The sequence below is a fragment of the Argiope bruennichi genome, chromosome 7, assembly GCF_947563725.1.
Source record: "Argiope bruennichi chromosome 7, qqArgBrue1.1, whole genome shotgun sequence".
NCBI classification, from domain to species: domain Eukaryota; kingdom Metazoa; phylum Arthropoda; class Arachnida; order Araneae; family Araneidae; genus Argiope; species Argiope bruennichi.
The window spans coordinates 10,205,481-10,223,967 of NC_079157.1; the positions used below are offsets into that span (position 1 = coordinate 10,205,481).

Below are 18,487 nucleotides of genomic sequence, written 5' to 3' on the forward strand. Positions count from 1 at the left end.
TTATGACAAATTCATAAGTATATTTTAAAAAAGATAACGAAGAAATTTTAAAAATAGTTCAATCTTTTATTTCTGAATTTTTGCAAATCACCGTGTTCTTGTGTTTGGCATCACTAAATTTCATTCTTTCCTCAATTCGCAATTTGGTTTCAGGTTTCGCAGAGTTTATAAATATAAAATTAGTAAAATAAGGTAGGATTGCGGAATCTTTATATTATTTTTTTTTATAATCAAATAAAAAGCGCAGGGTTATTTTTCTCTGGATTATCGTGGATTAAGGTAAACTTATTTGCATTTCATTTTAAAAATACTCAATCTATTTAAGACATGGAAATTGTAATAATTTTATTTTTAGTCTGCTCCACATGGCATAATTATTTTAAATTTTTTGGAACTGAATTATTTGAGTAAAAACTTGTGCACTTATTAGTATTATTTTTGTTTCGAAATTTTACTTTATAAAATTATTTACTTCGCAATTTTCTTTTGTATAACCAATTTTCTTGCATAACCGCTAAATTTCATTGAAATCAATGTTTTTTTTATGCCAACCATTGTAGCTTTTATTTCCTTTTTAGTTACTTTTTTTTTAAATCTTTAAAAGCCTTTGCTTCGATATAAATGAAGATGCCAAAGAAATGTGAATGTATATATACATTTTATATGTGATATGAATTTATGAAAACTCTTGTGCTATGCTGAATCTGCTTTAAAAAATTTTTTAAAAAAACACTTTAAATTCTGTTTATCTATTTCATTAACAGGTATTCATTTTTAAGGTTCTAAGATTTATTTAACCTTGCAAATATAATCTGTTTGAGTAATATTGTGTAACAAGGTTATGTTGCATGCATGGGTGATTTTCATAATAATAATGTATTTAAAGAATTATGAATTTTATTTTCAAAAATTTTCAAAAAACACACAATTTTCAAAAATTGTGTGTTCAAAAAAAAATTTTATTACAAAATCTTGTATTAGATATAAATAGTAGATGGCAAAATATACTGATACTAGTATTTCATTCTAATTTTATTTCTCAATAAACTTATCTTAATATATATGCTTTAAGCCAGTGTCCAGTAAGTTTTTTCCCCTATTCAATTCTGTATATTTATTTTTGAAAAAGAAAAACAAAAAATATTCCATTTATTACTCTCTTCTTGAGGGCCATGTGATAATTCTGTATTAGAATTACCTTTCATCTAAAGCTAAAGGCAATCTTGGAACTCTTTATAACTGGCTTTTATAAAATTAAGAATCAAATGAACACAGGGAGTATTTAGAGGATTTTCCTGCACTTGTATGTAATTGAGGTAAAGATCGGTAACCTGCTACTACAGAGCCACGTTTTTTTTTTTTTTTCTTTTTATATGCTTGTGGCGGTTTTTAAGTTTGTAATTAATATAAATTATTAAATTTATCCAAACAAAAATTCTTAAATAACATAATACTCTTATTTTGTATTAAATGTATATTTAAACTCTATATTCATTTTAATTAGATAAATATTTGAAACTCTGTAATATTATTTGACTAAAGAAAAATGATAATTTATAAGTTTTTTTTTTTTTCATTATTCTCTTTTCCTTATTTTTTTCCCTTTAAGTATTATATTTTGTAATTATAATTATGACTATTGAATCAATATGTTAAATAAGTGAATTATTATATATATTGTATAAGTACTTTTATACAAAATAAAAAATATATATATTCTTAATTTTTGCAAAACAAGCAAAAGTCCTACATTTAAACTCAGCTTTTAAAATGTATATTTTATCATTCAAGCTGCTGATTTGAAGTTTTATTAATATTATTAGTAAATATAATTTTGAAAATGGCTCTTTACAGCAAAAAGTTTACTTACTTTTAGTGCAGAGGTTTGCGAAGAATCCCTCGTATGTTTTTTTTGTAATATTACTGTAATAATTATATTGAAATTTTATTTATATATATACATTAATTTCAGGGGATTTTCGGGTCACGAGGGGTCAATACTGTTGGACAAAAGTCTGGATTCCTCACAGAAAAAATCCCTTATTTTGAATCCTTGTCTGAGGGTGACCCTTGAGAAAGTCTTCAGGCCGTATTCTTATTTTATTTGGTTTAATTTTGATTCTGTTTTCCTATTAACTTGGTTTTTATTATTAATTATATATATATATTCTTGCATACATAGAGGAAGTATTGTAATTGTTCGCCAATACCATGTCGGGCATTTTATGCAGGGGGGGAGGGTAACATCTTTATTAGGAAGTATGCAAGAAAGTTTTGGGGAGACTATTCCTTCTGATTTAGGTTATCCTGTAAATAAAGTAATGCTGCATACATTAGAATAATTAAAAAATAGCTAATTTGTCACAGTATAATGTGATCAACCAGTAAATTTGAATCCTTGTTAATTCTCTTTGATATTTGTAGAGCAATTTTAAGACTTATTGATCTTTAACATCTTATTGATTCTATGATATTATTTTTCATTTTATTTTGTAAACTTCTCTCTGGTATTTTTTTCAACTTTTTTTTTCTTTTTATTTTAGTATAAATATGGATGCTTCTCAAGAAAATCAGGTAAGATTCTTTTTTTTTTATTTAAAAAAATTAATTTATGTCAAATGTATATTTATTTGTTATGTCGAATTGGCTACATTCAAAATTGTGTATATATTATTAGTTACATATTTGATAATTACTACATTTGAAAATGTGTTTAATATACCTCACTTACTTTGTCTAATGTGAACATATTCAAAATTATATTTCATCATAATATTGCATAATTTTATCTGATGAGATGAAAAACAATATTACTGTTTTTTTGGTATGGGAAAGAGAGTTGAAAAGGAGTGTGATCATTGACTATGATTTGATTGGTGTGACATCCTATCATGTTGATGGCTTCCTGCGGCATGTTTCACTTAAATTATTTATTGATACATATTTTAGTGTTAAAATATACATATCTATGTTTTTAAGCTTGTGAGTCTTGTCTATGTATGCTCATCCAAAATAAATAATGGTGACTTACTAGCATTCCTTAATAACCTAAGGCTATATGGTATAAATAGTATTGAAATGAAAGGCTTCATTAAAGTGAAATTAAACTATGAAGTCTTATAAGAATAGTAATAATTGCACATGAATATGACTGCATTAAGGGAACCATTAATGGGTATCCTTTTCTTCATTGTTTACTTAACAAATATCTTTATTTCTTATTGTTCATGGATTTTTTTATAAATCATAGTAAAGTAATTAAAAATATATATTCATCTATGTTTATTTAATTTTATGTAGATATTTATCAAGATCCTGTTATTGTTTCAGTATGCTTTAAGATCTATTTATCTCTCATTCATTCAAGTAAGAAAGGGAAAACGAAAATACTTACAGTTTAAACATAGTGTATATAAATTTTTTGGCAGGAACATATAGCTCCCAAATCATATCCATGTAGAATTTTTATAAGAGTAGCAATTGCAAAAGAATTTGAATGCATTAGGGAAAAACATTACAAATAGGAATGCTTGTGACATATATTTATTCTTGCTTTCTCAGGAACTGCTTAATAAATCAATATCTTTTATGACAGATAAGTTAAAAAATATTTTTGAAAGAAGTCTCATCAGTAATTTTGGAGTAATAAGATTCATTTGTTGGATTAACTAGGCATAAAGGTTGCATATTTTGACCAGAATGATTTCCACATTTCTTTGGCTTCAGTTAATTTTTTAGTGTTACTTAAAGCATTAATAAACTCCGCAACTTAATTGCAGGAGAAAATGAAAATCTTACATCCTTCTTATATACTACTGTTGTTTAAGTGTTGCCAGAAAGGAACCTTCCATTAAATTATAGGTCTTTATATTGGTGATGATAGGCATATTTGTTCTTTGAGAAATCAAATTTGAACATCTTTTGCAACATTTGTGCATTTTGTAAATTTAGCTTTTCTTAACAATGATAACATGCAGATTTTATTTTAGTAAAATGTGTGTTTGCATCTTGTCTTTCTCCATTCATTATTACAGGATAATTACATTTTTGAATCTGTATACTTTATAATTATTATTATTTTCTGAACAACCTAAAAGAAAAACAAATCTTTAAGAATAAAAATATTTGTAAATAGTAGATCTGATAGTGAAATTAAAATGTATAAAATGAAGCTTATTCTTAAAAATAACTATGTCCATTTAATTTGGATATTCGTCTATTTTATTTTTAGATATAGACAAATAAAAATTAATGAAAATCTTATCATTTTATTAGTTTTTTTATAACTTTTTAAAAATATATCTTGCAAACTATATTTTATAAGTTTCATATTAATTTATTTTCCTCATATATTTTTATTTTTATCTATTTAGAATATTGTATAAAGAATTCTGTAAAATTAATTAATGTATGTTTTTTTTTCTGCTTTTAAAAAAAAATCAATATGAATCTCTTTCCTAGAATAATGCTGCCAATGTAGACTCTGGAGCTCAGTTGGAAACCATTACAGAACCTGTCCAAGAATCTATTGAAAATAAAGGAAATCAGGCTGAAGGCAAAAATGAAAATTCTAAAACAGATGATGATTATAATGATGATTCATTAGATGACATCTGTGTTATAGATGCAGCAACATCAATACTTGATGAAACTTTTTCTATTGATGATCCAGACTTGGTTATTCCTGACCATATAAATGATGCTTATAAAGATATTATGATTGTTTGCAGTACTACTGCACAGAACATTAGAAAAACTATCTCAGAAGTTTTGAGTTCTCGGGAAGGAGTTGTTATAACTGAAGTAGATCCAGCAGCTGAGCTGGAGGAAAGTTTAAATAAGAAAATTGCTGATTTTGAAAAAATTGTTAGTGGATCTTTTGAATCGGATGAAAAGGCTGAGGCAAATAGTGGAAACTCAATTCAAGATAATAATAATATTGAAATTGTTTCAGAAGAAAATAAGGATCCTGCAAATGTTGATGTTAATTCTACAGAAATTAATGCTGAAAAAAGTTCTGATATTTCTACAGAAAGCACCAAAGTCACTGCTGATGTTTCAAACAATGTCACTGTTAAAACAGATTTAAAAGATTCTGTTTCAGATGATAAGAAGAAGGAAATAATTCCTGAAGCACTTCCAAATAATACAAAATCAATCCCAGCAACACAAAATCAGGCAAGTTTGAACTCTAAATTATTTATTCTAATTTTTTTTTTTTTTTCCCTTCTTCTTTTAATTGTAAGTAAAGGAAATGAAAAATTTTGCTAATTAACATTTTTGATGAATGTCATAGCTGTATAATAGTTCTGTGTTCATACTTTTAAAAGATATAAAGTTGCTGTCAGGGGTGATTGTATTCAAATTTTATTTGAAATTTCAAATTTTCAACTTTCTTAAATCTGCAATTTCTAGTTTTTTTTTTTTTTTTGAAATTCTAAAATATATTAAGATATTGTGTAACTTTATATCAAGTTCCACATTGAATTCAAATACTTGTCAGAGCAAAACTATAAAATTTCATTTTAAAATACGCATGTATGAATATGTACTGCATCTTTTTAAATTATTCAAAATTGTTTTGAATTTTTTGTAATCATGCTAGTTTTTAAAATTTTTTAAATGGAGCCACAATCATCCCTGATTTTTACCATTAGCACATTGAGCATGTGCTAATGATCAATGTGCTGGTCAATTACCATGCTGTATAATGATGAAAATAAATCCGAATTTCTGTGTAATTGGATCATTTTTTTAAAAGATGTGGAGAGTTGAATAAAATAAGCTAGAATATTCTTGCTATGACTTTAAAGCGAATTTAAACAATAATCCAGGATTGTTTTGCATTCAGGAAATGTATAATCTTTATTTCAAAATTCAATCAGTCTTTAGAAGACTTTAAAAAATTAGAGAAATGGGGAGTCTTGCAGATTATTTTTGATTTACTGATGGAAATTTTTTCACTAAAATGTTTATTTAAAAAAAAAAAATTTGAGGCAAAACATTATTTCTTTAATCTGAACAGCAATAGCAAATAAAACTTGCAAATAATTTTTATGTTTAAATGCAATATTATTTGTTTTGGTTATTTTAATTTTGTTTTTTTAATGGATTAAAGGGTTTTTTTTTTTCATGGAAAGTTAATAAAATTACAATATTTATTCTATTTAAATTTTTATCCATTTGGGCAAAGTGAAGAAATTTTGATTTAATGAATGGTGATTATTTCTTCTAAAGATTTCTAGATTTTAAGAGAAAAGAATTTTGTAAATAAGAATATCTTTTTGCAATATTTTAAACATTTTGTAGAATTTTTTTTACTATCCCATTTTTAATATAAAATGTTGTTTTAAAAATTAAATTTGAAATCAAAATTGTGTGTTACTATATTTTATATTTAACATAAACTTAGTTACAGATCCAAGATCCTTCTTTTGGAAAAAATTTAATGAAAAGTAATCTGAAGATTCTTTTATGTAAATATGTAATATATTTACATAAAAGAATCTTCAGATTACTTTTCATTAAATTTTAGAATATTCAAATACTACGTATTATGTAAATATAAGTACCGTTATTGAATATTTAATTTCATTAAAATAACTAACAATTACTCATTAAAATCATAAATAAATATTGAAAAATTTTCTTGGGTTATGTTTATTTTATTTGTATATGTTTGTGTTTTATATAGCTTCAGTTTGATTAATTCTAAAGAAAAATGCTTTAGGAAGGGTTTTCAATGATATTAAAGATGCTTTTTGTGTGAATTAGTTCCAAGTTAGGACCTTCCAGCATTTTCTATTTGGAAGAAACTGAAAAAACAAAACTTACAGTATATTCCCTATGGAAATATCTTTCTTCAACAGAATTTGTCCTGAGCCAAATACAAAAAAAAAAAATGTATAAAAGCTCATGATCCTTAGATATGTCTTAAGTCAATTGCCTTTCATTTCTCTCTTTCTCTTTTTTCAAAAAAAAAAAAAAAAAAATGAAAAAGAAAAAAAAACTTTTGTTTGTTCTCTTCTAAAAAATCCTGTGTCAGAGGTTTCTAACTTCAAACCACTTAATTGATATTTTTTAAAAATTATTTACTAATACTTATGGCTCTCATTAAGACATTAATTGTTATCTACCCCCTTCCTCTCAATTTTTATAGATTTTGCTAAATTCTTTAACATAGTCTCAATAACAGGAATCATTTTACCAATTATCAGAGCCAATTTGATAGTTTTGTCACTTCAAAATATAACTGTTCTTTTATCGGCTTGCAAAATGTCAAAATTAATTAATGATGGTAATTCCGGAAATTCGACCAGTTGATAAGTTTGGGAGCTTTAGCTTTCATCTTGCTAAATCTCATGGAAAAAGATGAAAGAAGAATTTTCAAACAGTGAATGAATGGTTTTGAAATTTCTCTCATATATAGATAGTAGTTAACAGAAGGGCACCTCTCATTTATATGATATTCATATCACTATTGGTAACATTAATATAAATAAAAAAAATTGTCAAAATTGGTATAGTGTTTGTACCTGGAGAAATAATCCTTTAGGTTTTCCAATTATTTTAAATATGTTGGTTGTAGACAAACAAATGATCATCAAAAGTGGCTTGTAACATTTATTTGAACATGATTGTATGGTATTTTTTTTATATGTTCTCACTAATGCTTCTATTAAAATATTTTCTTTGAGCAACTAAATAAAATTTAATAAGCTGACAATTAAATTACTGTCTTTATGTATCAGTATCTATAAAATATCTGTTTTATTTTTTTAAAAATGTATTTATATTTTAAGTATAATGAAATTAAATCACAATGTTGCTGTTGTTACATTAAAAGAATTTTTATTCAACATGTTCTTGTCTTTATATGATTTAAAAATAAGCAAGATGTTTTTATCATTTTCCAGTCATCCGATTCCCTAAGAGAAATGCTTAAGAATATATCTATTGAAGAGGAAAAAGTCTCCAAAAAGCAAAAAAATGTCAACTCTAAAAAGAAAGGAGAAAAGACTATTGGTAAAAATAATTAATTACTATAATAATTAATTTTTGTTTTTATTCTCTGATTTAGTTATGTATATATGTGTTGAAATTATATATATATTTTTCCCTTCAGATCAGATATTGAAATCACTAGGGAACGGAACAGCTGAAGAAAAGCTACATTTATTATGTAAAAAGCATTTAGAAGTAACAGAAGAACTTCGTTTGCTGGACCCGAGATTTAAGCAACTAGAAAGACAGATTATTACTCAACAAAGAGAAAAAGAACAGTTGCAAGCAGAAAATAATCGACTTATACTTGCCAAGTCAAGATTGGAAGGCTTATGTCGAGAATTACAAAGACAAAGCAAGGCTATTAAAGTAAATAATGCATTAATCTCTTCTTGTTTTCTATTAATAAATATGTAATTTTGGCAAAATACTACAAATCTGCTCATCATTGTGATCTGTTTTTCTTTAGTTTTTAATGTTAATTTAATAGATTAAAATTTCATTCTAAATTTTTAAAAATAAATCGAATTATTACGAACTGCTTTCAAATGATGAGGATGGCACTTGAAACTTCATACTTTCCATCACTCTCCAGCTCTACAGAAATGAAAACATTTAAATCTCTATAGTTTCAGCTTTTCCCAATTTTGCAAAAGGGGAGAATACAGTACACTCCCGATTATCCGCGGAATTGGGTGGCGCGGCCGCCGCGGATAACAAAAATCGCGGATAATCCGAAAAAAGCTAAAAACGGGTATAGCAAAAAAGAAAACAGTCATTCCAACTTTGAAAAATCGTTTTATGTACAATAAAACTTAAAATAAACAGCAGGAAATGTTTAACTAACGCTTAATATTTTAGTATATCACTCAAAACTAACCTAAAATGCATTTTGTTAATGAAAACAGAAAAGTGCTTAGTATTTACGAGAGGCGTCAAGGATACACAGAAAAATTAATACATATGTACTGTTTTAACACTGTAATGTATTATGTAATTACAAAAGCATAACTGTAAAACTGCACCTTTATAAAAAAATCAGTAAAAAAAAAAAAAAAAAAAAAAAAAAAACTTTGTGCGGCAGGCGCGGATAACCCGCCCGCGGATAATCGGGAGTCTACTGTATAATAGTCTGACCTCCATAAATTGATAATCAAATTTTCTAAAGAAAAAAAATCCAATGCTTTGAAATTTCCTTATGATTAGACCAGTCCCTTACATGTTTCTTTTTCTTATCACTTTTACCCATTTCAATATTAATTCATAGACCTTGCCAAGATTCTTAGTATTTAAATTATATCTTATCTATGCCAATACTTTCAAAAGTTTTAATAATTAAATCACTTTTTTTTTTTTTTCAAAATTTTTAAAATGTACTTTTTGTTGTTATTGAAAAATGTTGTACTTTTTGAAAAAATTTTCTTTTTACCTTGCTTCTTGCATTATTTCTTGAAGTGAATTTCTTTGTCACAAAGCAAAGTATTTAGCAACCACATTCACTATAAAAGATTTGAAGCAAAAATTTCATTCAAGTTAATAAAGGAACTTGTATGACTTGTAGAATCTAAGAATAACATATGACTTAACGCACAAAACAATATGCAAAAATTGAATGTCTTAACAGGCGATGTTTTGAGAAGAACAAGTGAAGAGACATGACATCACGTGCATGCATGATTGATCTATTGAGTATCAGTCTGTATTGAGTAGTTATTTAAAGTGGATCAGTATTTCTGCATGGGAGAAACAGGCCACATAGTGTTGTTGAACATGACTTTCAAAGATTTGAATAAGTTCCTGTGAACTTTCATTGATTGAAATTGTTTCTCTGACAAATATTATGGGGCTAAATTTTACTGGCAAGGCCTTCGATGAGCTTCAGAAGAATATAACTAGAACCACAGAACTTATGGAATGCATTCTGTGTTGCAGCAAAAAAATTGCAGATGAGATTTGATAAATCATTAAGCAGATTTGGAGAAATAGTAACACCAACAGAGCAACAGCCATCCAATCATATAAGAGAGTTGCTAAAAACATTGGGAATTGTGTTATACAATGAAATCCATCACCCTAATAAAGCAGTAATACTGTGTCTCATTTTGTCAATTTTTGAAATGTAGCTAAAAATACATATATCTTTAGACAACTTTCTTGTAAAAAATAAAAAATGTGCATTATAAATATTAAATTACATAATTATAATTTTTTAAATTTTTTTTTCATAATGCAACACAGTGTTTTGTTTTACACAGATAGTTGTATGTGGGGGGGGGGAGTTCCTCTTAATGAATATTTTAAATTACAAGTAAAATTTGGGTGTGATTTATGTTTGTTAAAAAAAATTCCAGTGTACTTTTTTGCAATTAGCTTTCTAGTTTTCTGTTTAATTTCTATTGCTATGGAAATAGGTTAAATAGTTCTTTTTATTATTATTTGAGTTTTATCAGTATCCTTTCTTAAGTATGAAATGGTGCTTTTCACTGAAGTTAATATAGATAAAAATGTTATATGAAATGCAGAAATTTATTTTCTAATAAAACTTTGATGTTCCTGATAAACTGAGTATTTTATGAAATTCAAATTTTTATTTTATACCTATGTTATGTCTGATTTGCTTGTTTCAGAAATTTTAAGGAAAGTTATTTGCATATTTTATTTCTACTAAAAAAAAAAAATTCTAAGTATTGTTTTACAGAATTGCTATCTCAAATTTAGTTATTAAATTTGACTCATTAAATTTAATTTTTTTAAATCTCATTTTGGTTTTAAAAGTTTATTCTGTGTTTTGGATTATGCCTAAAGTAAATTTGAAATTATACTGTAAATTAATTCCTTTGGGGGAAATCAATAAGAAATTTTATTAACTGGTAATTTATTATATAAAAAATTGCATTTTATTCTCATTTTATTTTATTTTAAAATAGGAAGAAAGTTTGCTTCGCATCAAGGCAGAAGAAGAAAAAAGGAAAGAAATAGCTAATAAGTTTCAGTCCACTCTTAATGATATAAGTGCTTTAATGCAAGAAAATTCCAAGAAAAATGTTACGCTGAGACAAGAAAATGCAGAATTAGCTACTAAACTAAAAAGTTTAGTTGACAACTATGAAGTTTGGGAGCAAGTAAGAATTTTTTTCATATATAGTTAAATTTGCATGTATATGAAATTTCAAATTAAACTCCAAAAATATAAATAACTTTTGAATTATCAAATATATATATATATATCTTGAGATAAAGGGATTTTGAAAATTGCAATGTGTAATATATTTAATTCTATGAAGGTGATAAAACTTTTTTGATTATCGAATTTTTGCTTTAAAAAAAAATATTTTATTAACTAAAACGGGCTTGTAAATAGACCAGAATTCAATTAAAAAAATTAAACATGCATGATTAATTGTCAAATCCAAAGAAATAAATGCTATAAAATTGCAATTTTTTTAATTCTATTTTTAGCTTAAGTGATATATGTTTAGAATTCTCTTAATTAATCTGTTATTAGTAATTAAAAAATAATTAATTAATTGAATGAAAGTTTATCTTGCTTAATCTAATGTATATTTTTTATGTCAGAATTTATTTCTGCATTTGGGAAATTTAAAGAAAACAGTTTTTATAAATTCATGTCAAATTACTTGTATTTTTTCAGCATATGTCCAAGATTGTTCAACAGAAGGAATTAGAAACTCAACTTGCTAAAGCAAAACATGCCAAAGTTAATTTACTCTTAAAGCAAGAAACCGAAAAGTTCCTTCGAGAAAAGCAAGCTCTTCTAGAAAACTTAAGTGAATTACAAAAACGGTGCACCTTACTTACAACAAATGAGTTGCAGTTACGAACTGAATTAGGTGATTATACCTCAAAATATGAAGAATTTCAAAATGTCCTCAGCAATAGCAGTAAGGTTTTTGCTACTTTCAAGAATGATATGGAGTCGGTAAGTTTTTTCTATCATCAGTCTCTTCAAAATAGTATGTTTGCTTTTAAATATTGCTTTGAAGTTATATATTAACTATTGTGTAATACATCCTTCGCTAGGATTTAAATATGTTGTTCCATATTTCAGACTTCCAAAAAAATCAAGAAACTAGAAAAGGAAACAAATGTATACAAACAAAAATGGGAAAGTAGTAATAATGCTTTATTGGAAATGATAAATCATGTAAGTTTTTTGTCAATTTTATGAAAAATTTTCTTGTTCAACATTTTTAGTATAGTATATATCAATATGATTGAACATCTCACATTTGATCATAAATTATATATATCTTTCATTTATTTTATGCATACTTATTATGAATTTTTTTTTTTTTCATTATGAGAAAAAAATTTGTTTTTTTCTTATTTGTAATTAATTTACTGCCATTTAATAGCTATAGTGAAGTTAAAAAGAAATAAGATTCTTTCTGAGATGAAATTTTGCTTTTGAAAAGGAATTCTGCTAATGAATCTTTAACTCAATTTTAATGCCAACCATAAGCACTGTTTCAAATCATATATTTTTATTTTATTTAGTTGACTAATATGTAGCATATAGATAATGATTGCAGCAAGATTACTTGTAGATGAATCTTTCAGTTATTCTTATTTTGTAAATGATAAAGCATTCTCTTGTAAATGTTTTTATTATTATTATTATGTATTATTCAAATATTTTCTGGCAAAAATAAAAACATACAGCAAACTGGGGTATATAGTTGTATGTTAGAACAAAAAGAAATTAAATTGAAAACTTTTCTTTTATTAGATTCTTTTTAATGGAATAGACGTTAAATGGATGACTTTTATTTTTCTAATTTTCTAAGAGAAATACTTTTCTATATTTTAACATAATACTATTTACAGAGTGGCATATTATCTGTAAACTACAATGATCGTAATGCAAAAATCATTCAAAACAATTTTCATGGCAAAAAAAAGTAGGTGAGCTACTATATTTCAATCCATATACCTAGTCCATTAAATTTGATGCTTATCTCAAAAGAAGTTTTGAATTTATAATTAGGTTTTTAATTAATTTGAAGATTAATGAAATTTTAATGGGGTTTTTTTGAGGGGGGGGGGAGTTCTCAAATAAAATATTTTTATGCTAGCATTCTTTTTGTAAAATAGGGCATTAAAAAAATCATTATATACAGATTGCAGTTGGCAATGTTGTGAAGACTAGCACTTTATCATGTTATATTTCAAGCTAGAGATTAAATTCTGCTTTAATTCATCGTCAACACATTCACTTTCTTTAATCTAAATATCATTATTTATATTATATCTTGCTGTTTTATTCTAGGTGCAGAAATTTAATTTATTCTAGAAGTACTGTGATAAAATTTTAATTTCAGGAAAATGCATGAAGCCAAGATTGAAAAATATTGTTTCTCTGTCCGTTTTCTTAAAATCCTCTAATTTGTGAAATTGACAAAATTTATTTTACTATATAGTATATAATTAATATAGTGCTATTTTATTTTAGAAAGAGAAACAAGATAAGGAGTTTGCAAATGCTCAGCAGAGAATAGCAACTTTAGAAAAACTCTGTAGGGCATTACAAGCTGAGAGAAATGAACTGCGGAATCAACTTAATACTCAGAATGCTAGTAAGGGTTTTTTTTTATTATTATTATTGCTCCCAGTACTTTAATTTGTTTTTAACTAGCCACAACAACTGGAATTATTTTATATGATTTGATTATTCAAGTATTAATTTAAATAAAGAATAAATTTTATAGTGCCTCGATTGTGTTCTGTATATTTATTTTGCTGTGTTTGTTTAAAAAATTGTAGAATAAATAAGGATTGCTTTTCTGCATTTTATGCTATATACATGTATATAGTATGATAAGTGAGAGCATACACCTTGTGATTTTTCAGAAATTTTAATTCATTTAAAATTAAGCTGAATTTTATGCATTTCTAAGTGCCAAAAAATGTCTTTAACTATCCAATTTTATATTCATGCAAATATATCATTATTGTTGCCCTGAAATTCAAACCATTTCCATTATGGCAGAATATATTTGATTGCAATATTTCTTTCCATTTGTGAAAAAAAAAAAAAAAAAAAAAAAAGGATCATATTTAATATCTGAGTAATTTACAAGATGAATAAAAAAAAAAAAATTAATTTACAATACCTCAAAATTTAGAAGTCAGATGAATTGCACATTTATGTTTTTAAAAGTACTTTGATGTCCTAGCCTTGATTTCCATTAAAACAGTTCATGTATTCAATAAACAGAGCATATGTAAGACAAAATAACATGGCTTTAATGAATGACAATTTAATGAAATCGTTTACATGAAAATATATCTAAATGATTTAGTTGAAATTAAATGTAATCAATATCCATTGTGAACCATCTGGTCAACACAGGTTGCAGGTCCTTGGGTAATTTTACTCTAGCTTGATGCTTGACTAGTGTTCAGCTGACTACTCCACTACCACTAATGAAGCAATATTGACCGGAGCTCTAGCTTGACTCTGAACCAAATGGAAATTAAAGTTCAATGTCATGGGAATTATTATTACACAATTCTAATAATATCACTTGCTGCAAACATTCTGTTTTTTAGCATCTTTTCAGTTTCACTTTACTTCTCTGTCTAAATTCTTATAATCCAATATTAACATACAATGCCACTGTTGTGATACAAAATAAATGTAAAAAAATCATTGCTTTTTATTCAGATTTTGCTTTTATGTTTAATTTAATTTCTGTTATTGGAGGCTTTTGATTTCAATGATGTTCATCACATCTGTGACCGCACTAATTATGTAACTCTAATTCATAATTATTTTCTTTTCTTAAAATGATAGTCAAGAAGTGAAAAAGTTATTAGACATTATTGATACTATTTGATTGATATATTTTGTTAGATAATAATTATAATCTATATCCTTTCTGTTTTATAATCTTCTTTTTATTTATTTATTTTAAGATTCTGAATCTGCAACAACTCCGGATGTGCCTTCTCTTACACCTGAAACTGGAGTTGCTTGATTACCTGTTCCTACTGTTAAACTGTTGTAAAAAGATGTGTTCTTTCTTTTATTTATGAAATAAGCGTGTGCATGTGTTTGTTTGTTTGTAGTTGTTGTGTGAATATTTAAATAATTAAATATGACGGATTTGATGGTTAATACCAATATTATAACAAGTTTTTTTGTTTTTTATGCTAGTCTTATCACTTGAAACACAATAAGGGTTCATTTTGTGTATTTATGCATTTTGAATTATGTAAAATAAAATTATTTTCAATTGCAAAAACAAAATCTTCAGATTTCATTTTTCAAACTTCGAGTGATACTAAAATCATATTTCATGTAATTGTATAAAAGAAGTTTACTTTTTTACTTTTATTTGAATAGTTGTATTTTGTGCAACTATAAAAAAAGTATTGTTTTATTTATGCATTTAAAGAATTCTGCTGGTCAGAGAATTTGTGTTTTTCAAAATCACTTTTTTATGTTTTTCCTCTGATATCTTTCTCTACTTTTTGAAACTTTAATGCTTTATATTGATTGCTTACTTTTATATTCTTCAAAATTCGTTTAAAAAAAATTTTTTTTTGTCTTAGTCTGGTTTATTGATATTAATTTTCCCATAATATTTACTAAAACTTGTATAAAATGTTAAGTATAATTAATATACAATTTTAAGAGTAACATCAATATTGTTACTTTGAACATAAAAAAACCCAGTAATCTTACATTTGATTTAATAATTTATTACAAAAGAGTCTGTATAATTATAAATTTCAAATGTAACTAATAATGTCTATATTAGTTATTTTTATCCATTTAGAGAAAAATGACTTTTTTTTAAATTCAAATCAAATAACCTCAAAAATTTCTGGTTTTATTTTTTGAACTTGACTTACAAAATGTTAATTGGAATTTGATGCAAATTTGTTTAACACAGCTAATTTTTACTTTTGCAATTTTTTGATTTTTTTTGGAAATCATTAATGAAAGAAAATATTTGTTTAATGTAGAATAAGAATAATTTTTAAAAAGTCTTGATATAAATAATTTTCAAAATTCTATCATTAATGAACTTGATGGAAAATATTTATTTTTTTGACAAATTTTGAAATGCGGGTTTTAATTCAGTGAAGAAAATGTTATTTTCAGGACTTCATTTATGCATAGTTTGATAATTTTTGTGAAATATATATTGTTTAAAAATATTTTGTTATTTTCATCGACTATTGCTAATGTTTTATGGAGTTTAACTTTTAAAATAATTAAGGAATCTCTTATTATTGCTATAAGTTTCTTAGTGGATTGTTATGTATTATTTATTTGTAATAAAATTTGTGACACGAGAATGTATTGTTTGCTTTTTCCTACTTTTAAAAATTAAACTTTGGTAATAATGAAAGCTTTTTTTTATTTGAAAAACAATTTATCAGATTTGTACTATAGTCTGTATTTTCTGTAGGCAGTTCAAGGTCACATTTTCTACCTCGTTATTGGTTGTCTAGTATTAGTAATGCAGTAGAAAATGGGACCTTGAACCGCCTACAGAAAATACACAGACTATAACATTATTAAAATGCAATGCTAATACTTAGAAAAAAAAATTTTTAATTAGTAGCTGTGTTTTTGATTTACTTTTGAGAATGATATTTATATCAATTTCAAAGTCAAATTTTTGTTACAAATAATGTCCCTGCAGACTAAATAATTTTAATTGCAAATTTGAAGAAAAAAAAAAAATATCTACCCTGTTTACTCTTTAAAAAAACATTAATTTTCTAAAATACAAAATTGAAAGCAAATACACATCTTTGGCACATTTATTGAACAATGAATTTAAACCATGCAGGAAAAAATAACTTAATATTTAATTTTTCCTCTTAAGAATATCATAATAAAAAATACACGTATTGATTATAGTGGTCATAATTAAAGCTCATCATTTATTTAGGAATAAAATCATTATCTATAGTTCTTTTTATTGGAAATCCATCAAAGTGAATGATTTAATTAGTTGAACTTAGAAAATTTATTTGCAGAATGTAAAATTAAGAAATGGGAATTAGTATGATCAAATTGCATTACTATTATATTTGATGAAATTAAAAGGAGTTTTAACTTTAAAGAGCACAGTTTAGGTACATTGAATTAAGTAATTTTGGAGTTTTCATTTTAACTGTTTCGGCATTCAGAAGTTTTCAATCAACAAAAACATATTGGTTTTAATATTAACAATCAATATGTTAGTCAATAATATATTCAGTGTCCTGACGTTGTTAATGTTATGTTGTTAATTATCCTCATATAGGAAGATGATTATCAGATTGTTTATTTATTTCTAATTTCAGATATTCTTTGAAAGTGCCAGCTGTGGGGGATAAATAATGTAATATTTTAAAAATTCTTTTGGAAAAATGTTTCTTTTTATATAACTGAAAATATTTAAAAGGTCAAGAAGGGTGTTTTTGTTTCTAGTATAAGATTTCTCCCTCCCTCTCTTTATTTGTTTACTAAATTTCTAATATTTAATGTAATAACTTTTTTTGTTCAAATATAAATAGAATAGTTTTTATTCTTATTCATTGCAAACCCAAGGTAATTGCATTATTTTTTTAATGTACAAAAAGCATTATGTAGAAGATTATGGAATATATATTAAACTTTTTTGCATGTAAAAGAACATTTTATTGAAATATCCATCATAATAACTTGTTACTTAAACATCAAATGTTCAATATGCCTTATTTAAAAAAGAAAGTTGTTATTCCTTTTGAATCTTTTGGGAGACATATTTTATATGGTGCTTGCCAACCAGTTTTTTTTAAGTACTATTCAAACACCATGATCTTCATAAAATTTATATTATATTCTGATATTCAAATACATCTTAGATGAACTTGTTTTTTTATTTAACTTTAAACTAGAAATACGGATGTTTTTTCCTCACATTTTTTAAAGAAAATCATTAATTAAAAATTACAATTCAAATATTCAAACAAGTCCTACTTGTCCTCTTGTTTATATGATAAAATAAGAAAATATATGATAATTTCCACCCATAATATTCAGTTAAAATCAAAACAATATGATTAAAACTGAATATTTGGTCGATCTTGAATGGAAAGCAACTAGATTTTCTGTTCGAATCCAACATAATTGATTACATGTTTAATAAGATGGCACATGAAGTAACTGATATTTTGTATGTGTTCTTTCTATTATTCTTCGCCGTCATTGTATGCTTAGTTTAGAAATTCTTCTTTAATTAAGTTCCTGCAAAAAGTTCTTCTTTATCATCATAGTACACTTTGCAACCCGGACACAGGCGATGAAACCATGATTTCCTTCGTTTTTTCTTTTTCTTTTTTTCGGGTTTATTGTCAGGCTCTTGTGTGGAGTTTAATGAGATTTCTGTGAAACTGGAACTTTCAACCAACGTTTCATTCATTTCATTATCCTTATCTAACCCTAAATTTTTTGAAAAATCCTCATTAGTTTGTT

The 18,487-nt window shown here is 25.4% G+C and overlaps 1 protein-coding gene across 3 annotated transcripts; it reads left to right on the plus strand.

The window, feature by feature from the left end:
* The first annotated feature begins 131 nt into the window (after positions 1-131).
* LOC129975071 (alpha-taxilin-like) lies at positions 132-15,719 on the plus strand. Of its 3 annotated transcripts, XM_056087962.1 has the most exons (11): positions 254-279; positions 1,973-2,089; positions 2,544-2,574; positions 4,462-5,178; positions 7,917-8,025; positions 8,126-8,373; positions 10,932-11,126; positions 11,657-11,944; positions 12,074-12,169; positions 13,478-13,601; positions 14,944-15,719. In XM_056087962.1, the coding sequence occupies exons 3-11, from the start codon at positions 2,551-2,553 to the stop codon at positions 15,003-15,005; spliced, it is 1,863 nt and encodes a 620-aa protein (XP_055943937.1). In that variant the 5' UTR covers positions 254-279; positions 1,973-2,089; positions 2,544-2,550; the 3' UTR covers positions 15,006-15,719. The 3 variants fall into 3 exon arrangements, with proteins under 3 accessions (XP_055943936.1, XP_055943935.1, XP_055943937.1); XM_056087961.1 differs by lacking the exons at positions 254-279; positions 1,973-2,089 and adding an exon at positions 132-192 and having other exon boundaries at positions 14,944-15,717; XM_056087960.1 differs by lacking the exon at positions 1,973-2,089 and having other exon boundaries at positions 132-279; positions 14,944-15,716.
* Positions 15,720-18,487: the final 2,768 nt, after the last annotated feature.

Coding starts and splice junctions, on each gene's coding strand:
- LOC129975071 (XM_056087961.1), top strand. CDS start 2,551: ATGGATGCTTCTCAAGAAAATCAG. Junction 8,026..8,125: donor GAAAGGAGAAAAGACTATTG/GTAAAAATAATT, acceptor TTTTCCCTTCAG/ATCAGATATTGAAATCACTA. Junction 11,127..11,656: donor ACTATGAAGTTTGGGAGCAA/GTAAGAATTTTT, acceptor GTATTTTTTCAG/CATATGTCCAAGATTGTTCA.